At 45.2% G+C, this 12,819-nt stretch overlaps 5 protein-coding genes and 1 long non-coding RNA gene across 13 annotated transcripts, besides 1 other annotated feature; 3 read left to right on the plus strand and 3 right to left on the minus strand.

Annotated features, from left to right (window-relative positions):
• Positions 1–15: 15 nt before the first annotated feature.
• Dpit47 (DNA polymerase interacting tpr containing protein of 47kD) lies at positions 16–1,489 on the minus strand. Of its 2 annotated transcripts, none has more exons than NM_080367.3 (2): positions 670–1,489; positions 16–612 (listed from the first exon to the last, which is right to left on the minus strand). In NM_080367.3, the coding sequence occupies exons 1-2, from the start codon at positions 1,297–1,299 to the stop codon at positions 52–54; spliced, it is 1,191 nt and encodes a 396-aa protein (NP_525106.2). In that variant the 5' UTR covers positions 1,300–1,489; the 3' UTR covers positions 16–51. The 2 variants fall into 2 exon arrangements, with proteins under 2 accessions (NP_525106.2, NP_001260729.1); NM_001273800.1 differs by having other exon boundaries at positions 670–1,356.
• A 146-nt stretch (positions 1,490–1,635) lies between these two features.
• On the plus strand, positions 1,636–7,456 carry Adf1 (Adh transcription factor 1). Of its 4 annotated transcripts, none has more exons than NM_165479.2 (4): positions 1,636–1,807; positions 1,940–2,128; positions 6,091–6,384; positions 6,444–7,456. In NM_165479.2, exons 2-4 carry the CDS (start codon positions 1,966–1,968, stop codon positions 6,746–6,748), a joined length of 762 nt encoding a protein of 253 aa, NP_724481.1. In that variant the 5' UTR covers positions 1,636–1,807; positions 1,940–1,965; the 3' UTR covers positions 6,749–7,456. The 4 variants fall into 3 exon arrangements, with proteins under 4 accessions (NP_724481.1, NP_001260730.1, NP_995750.1 ...); NM_206028.2 differs by having other exon boundaries at positions 1,641–1,819; NM_165480.2 differs by having other exon boundaries at positions 1,641–2,128.
• On the minus strand, positions 2,766–3,566 carry lncRNA:CR45128 (long non-coding RNA:CR45128). Its single transcript, NR_124444.1, has 2 exons — positions 3,521–3,566; positions 2,766–3,427 (listed from the first exon to the last, which is right to left on the minus strand). It is a non-coding gene; the product is annotated as a long non-coding RNA:CR45128 (long non-coding RNA).
• Positions 3,605–5,339: a mobile genetic element.
• Positions 7,457–7,520: 64 nt separating the features above from the next.
• CG15908 (uncharacterized protein) lies at positions 7,521–8,109 on the plus strand. Its single transcript, NM_136376.3, has 2 exons — positions 7,521–7,627; positions 7,680–8,109. Exons 1-2 carry the CDS (start codon positions 7,556–7,558, stop codon positions 8,076–8,078), a joined length of 471 nt encoding a protein of 156 aa, NP_610220.1. The 5' UTR covers positions 7,521–7,555; the 3' UTR covers positions 8,079–8,109.
• A 285-nt stretch (positions 8,110–8,394) lies between these two features.
• CG9410 (uncharacterized protein) lies at positions 8,395–9,447 on the plus strand. Of its 3 annotated transcripts, none has more exons than NM_136377.5 (3): positions 8,395–8,595; positions 8,701–8,805; positions 8,863–9,447. In NM_136377.5, exons 1-3 carry the CDS (start codon positions 8,531–8,533, stop codon positions 9,314–9,316), a joined length of 624 nt encoding a protein of 207 aa, NP_610221.1. In that variant the 5' UTR covers positions 8,395–8,530; the 3' UTR covers positions 9,317–9,447. The 3 variants fall into 3 exon arrangements, with proteins under 3 accessions (NP_610221.1, NP_001260731.1, NP_724484.1); NM_001273802.1 differs by having other exon boundaries at positions 8,461–8,603; NM_165481.5 differs by having other exon boundaries at positions 8,461–8,805.
• A 77-nt stretch (positions 9,448–9,524) lies between these two features.
• Positions 9,525–12,743, minus strand: Hsepi (Heparan sulfate C5-epimerase). 2 transcript variants are annotated; one of them, NM_001169591.2, is made up of 3 exons: positions 12,320–12,743; positions 10,879–12,257; positions 9,525–10,769 (listed from the first exon to the last, which is right to left on the minus strand). In NM_001169591.2, the coding sequence occupies exons 1-3, from the start codon at positions 12,410–12,412 to the stop codon at positions 10,403–10,405; spliced, it is 1,839 nt and encodes a 612-aa protein (NP_001163062.1). In that variant the 5' UTR covers positions 12,413–12,743; the 3' UTR covers positions 9,525–10,402. The 2 variants fall into 2 exon arrangements, with proteins under 2 accessions (NP_001163062.1, NP_610249.2); NM_136405.4 differs by having other exon boundaries at positions 12,314–12,743.
• Positions 12,744–12,819: the final 76 nt, after the last annotated feature.

Here is a 12,819-nt window from a genome sequence, read left to right on the forward strand (position 1 = left end):
AAAAGGTGTTTGTTTGTTTTCAAGAAGGAATCACTTTATTTGCTCACTGTCTTAACTGTAAACCATGGGTCGTCGCCGTTCGTTTATAAACTCCTGTTCCACTCGCGAATCCTTGTGCACCACATAGAAGAGCAGAGCGCCACCGGAAACGAAAAACCCCTTTTCGGCGATTATCTCGGCCAGCTGCTTCTCCTCGTCCACCTTGTGGACACAGCCCACCTTGCGGTTCTCGTAGTAAACGTGCACGTTACCCAGGCGGTAGTTGTGTGCCTTGTCGTATGGCAGCTTTTCGGTGAGCAGCGTCGCCAGGCAATCCCGCATGGTGGTGGTCTCCGGCAGCTGCTGATAAAAGTCGCTGTACAGGAACTCGGGGTAGGAGAACGCAGCCGGCCAGATCAGAGTGCTGCCGTCCTCGTCTAGGTGCACCGGATGGTCCTCCAAAGGCAGAAACTTTGGATAAAGGAGCTCCTCACTGAGGACGTCCTTTTTGCCAACTTTTTGATCGTCAAACTTAATGGCGCGCTGCTCGATGGCGTCGCGGAGTCTGTGGAAGCGTGTAAGCCGTCGCTTTGCCTCGGCAGCTTCCTTGCGCTGATTGCGTTCTATCTCGAGCTACGGAAATAACTTGTTTAATGTGGGTTCCTATCCAGTTGGATCACGTATTCTAACCTTCTTCATCTTGTTCTTGTGCAGCAGCGCGATGGCCACCTCGTTGTCGACGTCCACCTCGAGCAGCTCCTCGCACATCTGGGTGCACAGATCGAACCTCTCCAGCTCGTACGCACACTGTGCCGACCGCCAGCGGGCCTTTGTGTAGTCTGGCTTGTAGAACAGAGCTCGCTGGGCGTCGCTCAGCGAGGATCTGTAGTTCTTGATGAAGAAGTGAGCCGCCGAGCGGTTGTTGTAGAGAACGGCTAGCACGTCGGGATTGTCCGTCTTGGTCTTGATGCCCTCGGTAAAGCTGTAGATTGCCATGCGGAACTTCTTGTGCTTCATGTAAAAGTTGCCATCCTCCTTGTAGTTGAGCGCCAGCTCGTCGCGCGTGTTCTCCTCCGGATCGTACTTGAGCTTCTGCAGACCCTCGAACATCGGATGCACGTCATCCCCTGGCTGAGGAGCACGTTTCATGAAGAACGGGTGCTTGTCCATCTCCTCCTGCCAGCGGTCCTCCGGCCAGCCCTCCTCGTAACGTTTCTTCTCCAGGCCATCGATAAACGCATCCAGTTCCGCGTCCAGCTGGGCCGCCAGCTCCAGACGCTCCTCATCCGTCCAGGCTTTTTGTGCCGCCATTTGTTTCATTTGGTCTAATCAGAAACAGTGTGACCGCAGACGAACCGTTACAATATACCAACTGGCCAAAGGTGCCGCACATTTCCTAAAGGTGGCGCCTCTAAAATAAGGGTGGCCCTCCGTCTATCGATAGTCGTACGCTTCCTTCTTTAAACGAGCTAAACTCGGAACGAATTATGATCTTAACATCTTAAATCTTAACATGGTAAAACTTTAAGCCTTTTGACGCTTTACGCAGCTGTTGTGATATATCAGAAACATCGATAGTCGCCATAACATATTGTTATTGTATGAGAGTTTTAAAATTATCGATGCGCTGATGACCCCTTCATCGGCGTTTTCCCACCCCTAATTGGCAGAGACGCGACTGAGCTGGGACGTACCGTTACCGTTGGCAGAGACGCGACTGAGAAATAAAATTAAAACGTCGACGTTCCTTCCTCGTAGAAGAAACCAATCAAAATAAAAACAAACAGAGCGTGCGTTCGCGCCAAATACTTAACAACAATTAGCAAACGTAAGAAGCAAAGTGAGTGTCGTCGGCTGCGGGAGCCCGTGTGCCCAGTTTGGAACTGGGATCCGACCCAGTCCACGTCCGTCTCGTCCCCGCTAAATTTGTAACTCTTGTTTCCCCGTCTTGTCCCCTCAGTGCATACCCTCACGGCGGCCATTGAGATGGACAAGCTGGATGCCAATCTTGAGCAGCAGTTTGATCTCAATCTCATCGAGGCTGTCAAGCTGAACCCAGTGATATACGACAGGTCGCACTACAATTACAAGCACTTTGTGCGCAAGGCCCAGACCTGGAAACAAATCGCCGAAACGCTCGGTGTGCCTGGTAAGTGAAATTCGGCTGGTTTTGGCTACGGGTTTTCTGCTTTCTGTCAGCCGTCTTCGGTCCGTGCCCCAACCAGCCCCAGCCAATTGATTAATTCTGTGCGGGCGCAGGTCGAAGGGGCGGGACAAGTCAGTCGACGACGACGACAGAAAACGACGCAAAAGTGAACGGCGACGCGGCGCAGTAGCTGGCTGATGGTTAGGAAATGGCAGGGGGGGATCTATACGTGTGAGGGTGGGCGCGGGCTGCACCGCTCATAAATTGCATTTTATGCGAACTTTTTTTACTGCATTTATATGGTTGCATTTAGAATACAGTTCATTAGTAATTAAACCTAGGTTAATTTCTATCTGTAAAGATCTGCTCTAAAATGAGCGCCCCTTTCGGGCGCTCGGACTGCGGCCCTGCTTGCTCTGTCGGTGTGCAGACTGTGCTCAGTCGATATTTTTGAAGTTGCTGTACTTTGCCGTCGCGTCGCAGTAGTTGTCTCGCTCGCTCCGCAGCCATTCTGCTTGCGCCAGCGTTTATTTTCGTACACTGCGACTGCGATGTGCGCTGCTCACACACGTATACATGCATACAGCATACAGTGGCAGAAAACAGTTTGGCACGGGTTATAAATACGTATTTATTAGTAAAATAAATAAGTTGCTCAGTTCTTTAGACGAAACTATGGATTTTATTTTAATATTGAATAGGATGAGAATTCGGAAAATTAAAATATAGGGCTTTGGAAAGGTCAATAGATAAGCACAAATTAGAACAGCTGTGTCAACACTTCAGAGTCCCACTGTACATACCGGAGACCGACCAGGCAGCTTTCGTTTCGTTTTCATGAGTATACCAACAAAATGTACCGTTCACCCCACCCCCTCGACGGCCGTTGATCGAACCTTAAATTTTCGGCCAAATCGCTGCACCTCATCCGCTTTCGATTATGCAAGTAGGTGGCTGGAAAGCTGGAGTTGCAGTCAAGTGGAGCCAGCAGCAATGCCACAGGTTTCCGTCTCCTGGCAGCGGGCAGCGGGAGTCGGCGACGTCACAGCCACCGTCACGTCAACGTCTCTGCTGGCGCTGGGAAGCTGCTGTCCGCTGCCTTCCTTCTGCCACCGACGCTGCTGCTGCCAACGGTTTGTTTTGGTTCCCGATTTGATGCTTCTTTGGGTGGGTTTGATGGCATAGTTCTAGTTTCTGCACAGTTCCGGACTACACTAGTCCAGAGCTTCTTGAAGAACCTTCTGTGGAGAACCGCCACGCACAGCTGCGCAGGTGTGCTTGCACCGGTTGTTATGAACAGGTCTTCGAGAAAAAAGCATTTATTCAATGTAACAGAAACAAGATTTTAGTTTATATTAGATTTGTAATATTTTCAGAAACATTTCATTTACTTACGAATCTGGTTTCTTTTTTCTTTTCATTTATAGAGGTATACTTTATCAAGCATTTGACGGGTTACCCTATAAAATAAAATACATACAGTTTGTCAAGAAACTGTTTACACACTGTGAAATAAGTTGAATTTTTGACTTTAAAGCTAAAAATAAAGGGTTTTTTGCTTAATTAAACGCAATTTTTTTTATAAAATATAATTAAACAATATTTATTTTACTTATAAATCAAAAAACAAATTAAAAATATTAAATATACAAGAAAATAAACAACAAATTCCAAGTTTACACACTTTTGAGACTGTCAAGAAACTCTTTACACATTTTGTTTTCCTACTTTGTTTTGTTCTTTTTCTTAGAACGAACTCGATTTTTCCGTTATTTTTGGCTTTGCATTGCTTTTTACAACGCTTCTATTGAAATTTGTTGACTTTGCTTGTGAAATTTTGCTGATCAAACGTGCTTAAAGCGAATTATTAAATTTAATAAAATGCCTGGAAAGAGATTAACTTTTGAAGTTACCCAATTAATAAACTATAACCACCAGTTGGGAAAATCTTTTCCAGAATTAGTATAAATGTTTCCTGTATCCCGTAAGACCGTCTACAATGTTTTAAAAGGCTCGGAAAAAGAGGGCAGGCTTGAACCTAAGAGTGGTGGTGGGCGGAAAACCAAAATTAACAAGCGAGTAGACCGCCTTATCATGCGAAAAGTGATTGCGAACCCCTGAATCTCGGTCAGATCACTTGCTCAGGATATCAGGGAAGAATGTCACCTAACTGTGTCACACGAAACTGTGCGCCAAGTCATCCTACGCCATAGGTACTCTTCAAGAGTTGCAAGAAAAAAGCCTTTGCTATCAGAGATCAATATTGAAAAGCGTCATTCATTCCCTGTGAATGATGGATCATGCGGAAGAGTACTGGGATGACGTCATATTTTGTGACGAAACAAAAATGATGCTCTTTTATAACGACGGGCCAAGCAGAGTATGGCGCAAACCGTTGAGTGCGCTAGAAAAACAAAATATCATTCCAACGATAAAATTTGGAAAAATGTCACTGATGGTGTGGGGCTGTATCACCAGCCGTGGAGTGGGAAAACTAGCCTTAATTGAGAGCACAATAAATGCCGTGCAATATCTAGAAATGTTAGAAAACAAATTTGAAGGCCAGTGTAGAAAAAATTAGTCTGGTTAGCAACAACAAGCCAAATTTTAAGTTTTACCAGGACATGATCAGAAACATAAAGAGTGCAATGTACGCACCTGGCGCCTTAATAACTGTGGTAAAGTGATCTATACGCCCCCTCAGAGTCCTGATCTGAACCCCATTGAAAATTTGTGGACCTACTTAAAGAAGAAGGTGGCAAAAAGGGACCTAAAACACAACAACAGCTTATGACTGTAATAGTCGAAGAGTGTGAAAAGATCCCGTTTGAATATGACCTGCAAAAACTTGTCCAATCCATGAAAAAAAGGCTTCAACTTGTAGCTAAAGCCAATGGGGAACATACTACATACCAAAACTTTTAAAATTTTAATAAAATAATTAAAAAATTTAGGATTAAACTTCGATTTAGTGTTTTGTGTAAAGAGTTTCTTGACAGTCTCAAAAGTGTGTAAACTTGGAATTTGTTGTTTATTTTCTTGTATATTTAATATTTTTAATTTGTTTTTTGATTTATAAGTAAAATAAATATTGTTTAATTATATTTTATAAAAAAAATTGCGTTTAATTAAGCATAAAAAACCCTTTATTTTTAGCTTTAAAGTCAAAAATTAAACTTATTTTACAGTGTGTAAACAGTTTCTTGACAAACTGTACATTTATGTACGTATGATATGCTGATATATGTACATACATATGTACAGTGACGCACCTAATTATAGGCACAGTCTTTTTTTTTTTATTTATTTCTATCACTTCATTTATTTGGAGGATTTGCAGCTCACGAAGAATGTTGATAAATTTAACTTTTCGCACTAGGATCATAAGGAAGGCGAAGGTCGCCCGAAAATCCAATCAGTTCACATTGCAGCCTATTTTAAAACCAAGGGAGAAGGCAATAATAGTCAGATGCCCTTTTCTTCGCAAACGTTTTTTTCTTTAAGTGGTAGTTTAGGAAAGTGTATGATGAGTTTGAACATTGCATCTCGTTGCTAGAGTAAACAATCTATATTGAGTCAGCCAGCTCATCCGTTTAGCCGATGTAAAATATTGTTTAAGTTAGCTGATGGACTTTTGGAAACATGTGATACATATTTTCGGCTTACTAAAAACATTTTTTTTATTATTTTTTAAGTGAGTCATTAGAAAGGCAGTCAGTAATTTCTCAAAAAAATGTGACGCAAATTTCAGACGAAATATGAGCTTATGCGACCTTTTTAAAATCTACCAACCAAGCAATAAAATAGTAGATTGAGTTTTCAGAACTTAAGGCTTCTTTATTTTGGATCATACATATATTAAATGTGGGTTAATAGACAATGCATACATAAAGGCAACATTAGTTTAATAACTATTAAATATGGACATTTAATAATCATAAACCAACAACTCTTTTTCATTTTAGAACAAAAATGTACGAAGCGCTGGAAGAGTCTGCGCGACAAGTTCGCCCGCGAGATGAAACTATGTCAGGAATCGCGCTGGCGTTACTTCAAGCAGATGCAATTCCTGGTTGACTCCATCCGCCAGTATCGAGAGTCGCTGCTCGGCAAGTGCGCCAATGGGAGTCAAAGCGCCAACCAGGTGGCCGATCCGTCGCAGCAGCAGCAGGCGCAGCAACAGACCGTCGTGGATATATTTGCACAGCCCTTCAACGGCAGCGCCACAACCTCGGCCCAGGCACTGACCCATCCGCATGGTAGGTGAACCAGCATTTCAGCACCAGAGATCCCTGCTAAATACTTCGGTCTCTTGCAGAAATTACTGTCACCAGCGATGCACAGCTGGCCACTGCCGTGGGCAAGGACCAAAAGCCATACTTCTACGAGCCGCCGCTCAAGCGAGAGCGCAGTGAGGAGGAGCACAGCGACAACATGCTCAACACCATCAAGATTTTCCAAAACAACGTCTCGCAGGCGGTCAGCGCCGAGGACCAGTCGTTCGGCATGGTAGTCACGGACATGCTCAACACGCTGGGCGTGCGACAAAAGGCAGAGGCGAAGGTGCACATCATCAAGTATCTGACGGACATGCAGCTTCTGGCACAGCACAACAAGTACTAACTGTCGGGCGGCTGTCATCGGCAGCTGCTGCAGCTGCTCCAACTGGAGAGCGTTCTGCCCTGAGATCAAACGAGAACAGACCCACGGCTACCCACATCCACATCTACACGGGTTTGGGGGTCCTGTGCGGTCATTTTCTACAGTTCATAGGTCTTAAAGTCAAACTACAGAATAACATTAGACGTAACATCCCACAGCGTAAACCATAACGCGTAATGATACTTCCCCACGCCCATGTAGACAAACATATATATTTATATGCTTAGTTGACCCCATGATCGGTGATTTAATTCGCGCCCAGTTCTCAGCTCTGTACAAAAAATGCGATTGAAAATAGCGATTCTAGAATTATGAGTAGCTTGTTAAAAGACCGTGGAAACACTTTATATGCAGCGTATTGTAAATTTTGACTACGATTTAGTTGTAATTTGCCATCGGGTCTTAGCTCTAAAACTAAGTATACACGTAAAAGTTATTTTAATTTTATAAGTTCTGTTGTAATATGCCGAAAACGCTTGAAAGACACTTTGAAATGCTTAATTAAGTGTGACAAAGGGAAACATAAAACACCTTTTTCATAGTGATCGCATATTACACACTTTACATGGATACGAGTAAAATCGAAATAGTTGCCGGCAACGCCAGTTGCTAAACATTTTTAATGATTAATTGTGCAATTATTTGGTATTAAATGAAACATTTGAAAGTAACCGACTAGTTTCAATCGGGGTGATATGGCAACGCCGCGAGCCAGCGGCATAAACAAAATCAGCTGTGCGGGCTAATGATTGATTTTATGTAATTGAAATGGCCACAAAATCGGATAATGCTGACTCAAAATCGGACAAATCAAAGGAATCACTAGATGACGCATGGGCAGTAAGTATCCAGCTACGTTAACAGATCCGAGACTCAGGAATCCCCTTTACAGATCCGACCCTGTCATCTGTACAAGGAGGAGTACGACGACTGCACGAGTTTTAAGGCGCGCTTCCACCAGTACTTTATATTTGGCAAGGACACAGATTGCTCCCAATGGCTAACTGATTACCGTAACTGCGAACGATATCAGCAGTCCAACGGGAACGATGTGGCTGCCGGCAAAGCGGTGATTAAAAGCGAGGAGGAGCGCCGAAGGATCCGCCTGCGCGCCCACTTTGCCAACGACACTTGGCAGAAGCGTAAGAAGCCACCGCTGGATTGGGCTGCTCCTCTGCCGGACTGGATGGAGAAGCGAAACGAGAATACCTATCTTGAGCTTAAGCAAAAAGAGCTCTCTGGACAGGCGGCGCCGCAAGGAGAGGAACGCTCGCTGTGCACGATCATGTGAAGATAAATAGTAAATTATTAGTTAAGAAAAGAAGGAAGTTGTTTCATTGTTCTTAAAAGATTTCAGTTTTTCAGCAATGGTTTCTAATAATCGGCGGTCTGGCAACGCTCGTGTCAGCTGTATTTGTTTCTGATAGTGCTGCTACATTTATTAACATTTATTACATTTATTATTATTATTGCTTTCATTAAACACGTAAAGACACATTTTTCTTATAAAACTCATTTGCTTTCAAAGTCTAGGTGTTTGTATTACGAATCAAACAAGTTGTGTAAAATCTAATAAACGTTAGCAGTGGTAATCGGTCTAAGAACAGTAATGCTGAGAATAGGTAATCTAGCTAAAAAATAGCTGTATTGACGACACATTTTGTGCGATACTTCAGATACGGGCTGATATCTACCTACATACCTATTCCGCATCCGCATCCCAACGCTCCAGCTTTGCCTAAAATGCTAAAGGGTAGCACACTGAAAGCCCTGGACGTCAGAATCCTATGGCCCCTTATTGAAACAAGGTCAGCAGGTAAATGTAAATTACATAACCCGAGGCCGACTCCAAACCGTAACATTGCGGCAGCAAAATTGATCGTGACACTCAGATTGCTCTTATCCTGTTGCAGTGGAGGACACCAGCGCAGCTTCTCCAGCAGCACCCACCGGTCCTACATAACATTCAATGATTTCCGCAAAAAACACCGCTGGTACACAAAAAAGGAGCTTGTGGGGTAAGTGAAATGTCAGCGCCCTTGGTGAAATCATTTCTCAAGTACCATCTGCTGTAGCTACTCCATGCAGGACATGTACAGCGTGGTTTCCGACGTCAGCAATTACCACAAGTTCGTGCCGTATGTGAAGCGCTCCGATGTGCACAGCCGGGGAAGTGAGGGCTTCAAGGCGGACCTCATTGTTGGCTTTCCGCCGCTTAACGAGGCCTACACCTCGCAGGTGACCCTGGTGCCGCCCAGCTTGGTTAAGTCAGAGTGCCACGATGGACGTCTGTTCAACTACCTCCTGAATGAGTGGTCTTTTAAGCCGGGCCTCAAGGACATACCTAACTCCTGCGTGCTGGACTTCAAGGTATCGTTCGAGTTCAAGTCCCTCCTGCACAGCAACGTCGCCAACATATTTTTTGACCTTATCTGCGATCAAATGGAAAACGCTTTTATCCAGGAGGTCCGTCGACGGAGTGGTCCGCCCTCAATCCGCTCCCACGTGCTTACTTCGGATCGGTCCTGACCAGAAGAATTGTGGAGATGTTTTTTCTTTAGTGATTTAAGTTAAAGTTGTGTACATTGCGTTGTCAAACCTCTTAGCTAGTACAATTAACCAAATTGTAAATAAATTGATTATCAGTTTGTGTATAAACGAACAAAGAATATATCTGTAAGCGGTCCACAAAACGATAGCTGTACAGACCACACACCAAATGATATAATACGCGAGTACAAAGAACAAAAATTAAGTACTTTAATTTGGTTCACTTAACATAATATTCAAAATCAAATATTTTCGTTAACAGTCTCGTTTTGGGATTAGTAGTGGGACACACATAAATGATACGAAGATTAACTTCGAAAGGGTACATTTCTCTGCTTAATTGACGGCCTCTCGGCGATGTTGAAAACCTAGGAGTTAAAATAAAATTATGTTTGGAATGGCATCGTTTAAGTGGCGAGAAGTACATGATATTCTCGAGTGGCATACACTACAATACATTACATTACAGGCTTATCATATATAAGTCGTTATTATCGTGCATCGTTATTTGGGCAGTTAGTATTGAGTGGGAGCGCTACTATTGCCTCTACACGGGAGGCTAAATACAAGAGTCTACGTTTGTATCTACCAGATACTAACTACGTTCTACATCTAGTATGCTAAGCTCTATGTTACTTTATACAGGGATGTGTAATTATAATCTCTACTTAGTTTGCACAGTAAAAAATCTAACTAAAACGGTTAAATATTCATTTAAAGTATTGTCCAGAAGGCGCGCGTGCATCTAGGGCAAACAATTGATCTATCATTAGGGGAATTAACAAATTTTCGTAGACGAGGCCAACATCTGATAATGCAATCAAAGGTAAAGGTACAACAGCTTAACACTAGGCGCCCAGATAGACAAGCTTAATAAGGATTTCAGCACACATACGTGGGCGGAAATAACAGAATAGAAACACGAAACTATTTCCAGATCAGGAGTGTGAGGTTGTGGAAAGGACACGGCGTTTGGTGCAACCATTTTGAATGGTTAAGCACAATACGTAGGCCCTAAAAAATATCACTTTTTCGACGGCGATAGACGGCCAGTTTCCGTAGTTCTCAGTTGTGCTTGGCCCGACGACCAAACATATAGCCCTTCCAGCGCTCCGCAGTTTGTGCAATTAATGGATCGCTGTCGATGGTGGCTAACAGAAGTAACTGGTTCACGTGCGTTGCATGGTAGTCCCAGCGCGCCAGATTAGGAGCTACGCCCAGGCTCAGATGGCGCAGGTCGTAGCTGGTGCCGGAGCCAGTGTCAAATAGCAACAGCATCTTTTTAAGGGAGTGCATGCCCTGCGCGAAAAGCTTTCCAGCCTCGCGGGCGATTTTTCCCGGGGCAGTGCTGTTGAGATCGTAGAGACCCAGCAGTGAATAGATAAAGCCGTTTAGCACATAAGAGGGTGGCGTGGTGGGGTACTCCTCGTACCTGTAAAAGCCGAAAAAAGAATTTCGATTATTGAATAAATTTGGTTCTCAAAAACAATTTTCCTATTGTTGCTGTTCCTGTTTGGTATACAGGGCGATCTTATACTCACCAGTAGAACTTGTCCATGAACTGCGCCAGAACGCCGCCATCGCGCGAGTATACCCTATAAGGCTGCAGTCCGGCTGCGGCCGCTCGAAGGTAGCGTTCATCCCCGCCGGAGTGCCAGTAGGCTCGTGCCAGCACTGAAATAGCGTGTCCCTGGCCCATGGCTGATATCCACCCCGGACGCAATTCGGCAAAGCCGTTGAGGCTGCGACGCACAGGATTGGTCCAGCCACCCGTCTTGGGGTCCTGGTTGTGGACGAACCACTCAGCCGCGTCGTAGAAGTGAGCCAGATGGTCACTGGTGGACAAGGTGATATTGTCGAAGAAGCCAAGGCCCAGAAAGCCAATAGATATTACCTCCAGATCGGAGCGCCGTATCTTTAGCGGCGAGCGTTTGTCACCCATGATGCCCTTTTGAAGGTCAATGTGCAGGTCTCGAGTGATGTGGCGCCACTTGTTCAGTGCCGAGCCTCCCAGACCGTAGTAGATGTTTGTATCCTGCACGCTCAGCAGCAGATCTGCGGGTATGTAGTGCAGGCTGTAGTTGTGACGGGTGTCCCGATTCTGAACGGTAATCATGAGACTACTGCTATTGGTTACCAGGAGCAGATCAACGCTGAGCAGAAGATCCAATGTCTGGTTTAGAGCAATGCTGATGACGCCTTCGTAACCAGGTGCCGTCTCGAACTGGACAACACTGGTGTTAAACTTGTGGTGCCAGATGCGGGTCATGTTGCTGGTCTTGGGCGTACTCCATTCCATCTGGTTCCCGTCGCCGTCCTCCAACACGCGAACCCTGGGTGCCGGCTCTGTGAGGTTCTTGCTGTAGTGCGACAACGCGAACTGGGCAATTTGTGTGGGGTAAAAGTACCCACGCTTCTCCCATTGCGTGCTCACTGGAACGCCCTCCGCGGCACTGATGCACTTTACCCGGTCGCGCACTTCCACGTTGTAGTTCTCAAAGTACATATAGACGCCGCGCGCATCGTACTTTCCCCTGGGAAGGTTAACTTTGGCTGTGCTGTGCACCCAGTTGAACTTGGCCACCTCATTGCTGTTGGTGGAAACTGCTCCACTGACGTCGAAGTAGTTACGCAGGAAGGAAAACGGAACGTAAACCTCGTTGGCGTTCTCGTCTCGCTTGCAGTGCACGGTGTACTCCTGGTTAATGGAGCACTCAATGTCGTGCAGCGCTGTAGCTTCTCCTCCGCTGGAGGACTGCCTTGCGGACCGGTCCAGAGGACGCACAAAGTCCGGCGAAAAGGAGAAGGCGGCGCAGCGCATATACACGCCCAGAGTGATTACCACCACAGCCACTGTGAGGACAAGCAGCACGGCTTTTAGGTTCAGTCGCATGATGAAAAAGACCAGTGGCTCGCGTTGCTAAAGAAAATTCTAAGATTAGCCAACTGATAACACGACGAAATAGACATTGTTACCTTTACCCCTTGGAATTTAGGTGGCTCCCGGTTTTCCCTGCTTACTGGAAGCGCGGGTGCGGAAAGGGCATCTCTCTGACTGCTTAGATATTTGGACATTCGGTTGGGGGCGAACTCTCTAACTGGCTTCTAGGTGAGTCATGCTCTAAATTTAAAACTGCATTCATCTGGCAGATGCATTGCTGACGATGATAATGGTGCACCAGTACGCGTACGTCTCTTTCACTGTCTCTGTCTAAAATTCCACCTGCCGAGCCTGTAGCCCTCTGAGTTCAGTCCAGGGCCATCCAAAGTTGATATTTCAAGTGCATCCAGTTCTCACTAAGCATATTTTGCTTAGATTTGCGCTGCTCTTCTCGCTTTAATGGGCGAACACTGCGAAAACACAGAAACTGCGATACAGATGAGCAAATGTTTTGACATATGACAAATGGTCGCTCTTGGGCGGCCTATGCACGTAAGCTATCGATAACAAGCATTAACCGTGTGCATCGTTACTTCTGTAG

Source organism: Drosophila melanogaster, chromosome 2R (genome assembly GCF_000001215.4).
Source record: "Drosophila melanogaster chromosome 2R".
Classification (NCBI taxonomy): Eukaryota; Metazoa; Arthropoda; class Insecta; order Diptera; family Drosophilidae; genus Drosophila; species Drosophila melanogaster.

What these genes read in the sequence shown, in the direction of transcription:
- CG9410 (NM_165481.5), top strand. Translation starts at nt 8,531, where the DNA reads ATGCTAAAGGGTAGCACACTGAAAGCCCTGGACGTCAGAATCCTATGG. An exon ending in ACAAAAAAGGAGCTTGTGGG is followed by an intron (nt 8,806 to 8,862) that starts GTAAGTGAAATG and finishes CATCTGCTGTAG; the next exon opens with CTACTCCATGCAGGACATGT.
- Dpit47 (NM_080367.3), bottom strand. Translation starts at nt 1,299, where the DNA reads ATGAAACAAATGGCGGCACAAAAAGCCTGGACGGATGAGGAGCGTCTG. An exon ending in ACAAGAACAAGATGAAGAAG is followed by an intron (nt 613 to 669) that starts GTTAGAATACGT and finishes TTATTTCCGTAG; the next exon opens with CTCGAGATAGAACGCAATCA.
- Adf1 (NM_206028.2), top strand. An exon ending in CGAAACGCTCGGTGTGCCTG is followed by an intron (nt 2,129 to 6,090) that starts GTAAGTGAAATT and finishes TTTTCATTTTAG; the next exon opens with AACAAAAATGTACGAAGCGC. An exon ending in GGCACTGACCCATCCGCATG is followed by an intron (nt 6,385 to 6,443) that starts GTAGGTGAACCA and finishes GGTCTCTTGCAG; the next exon opens with AAATTACTGTCACCAGCGAT.
- CG15908 (NM_136376.3), top strand. Translation starts at nt 7,556, where the DNA reads ATGGCCACAAAATCGGATAATGCTGACTCAAAATCGGACAAATCAAAG. An exon ending in CACTAGATGACGCATGGGCA is followed by an intron (nt 7,628 to 7,679) that starts GTAAGTATCCAG and finishes TCCCCTTTACAG; the next exon opens with ATCCGACCCTGTCATCTGTA.
- Hsepi (NM_136405.4), bottom strand. Translation starts at nt 12,412, where the DNA reads ATGTCCAAATATCTAAGCAGTCAGAGAGATGCCCTTTCCGCACCCGCG. An exon ending in CTAAATTCCAAGGGGTAAAG is followed by an intron (nt 12,258 to 12,313) that starts GTAACAATGTCT and finishes AATTTTCTTTAG; the next exon opens with CAACGCGAGCCACTGGTCTT. An exon ending in TTCATGGACAAGTTCTACTG is followed by an intron (nt 10,770 to 10,878) that starts GTGAGTATAAGA and finishes CGGCTTTTACAG; the next exon opens with GTACGAGGAGTACCCCACCA.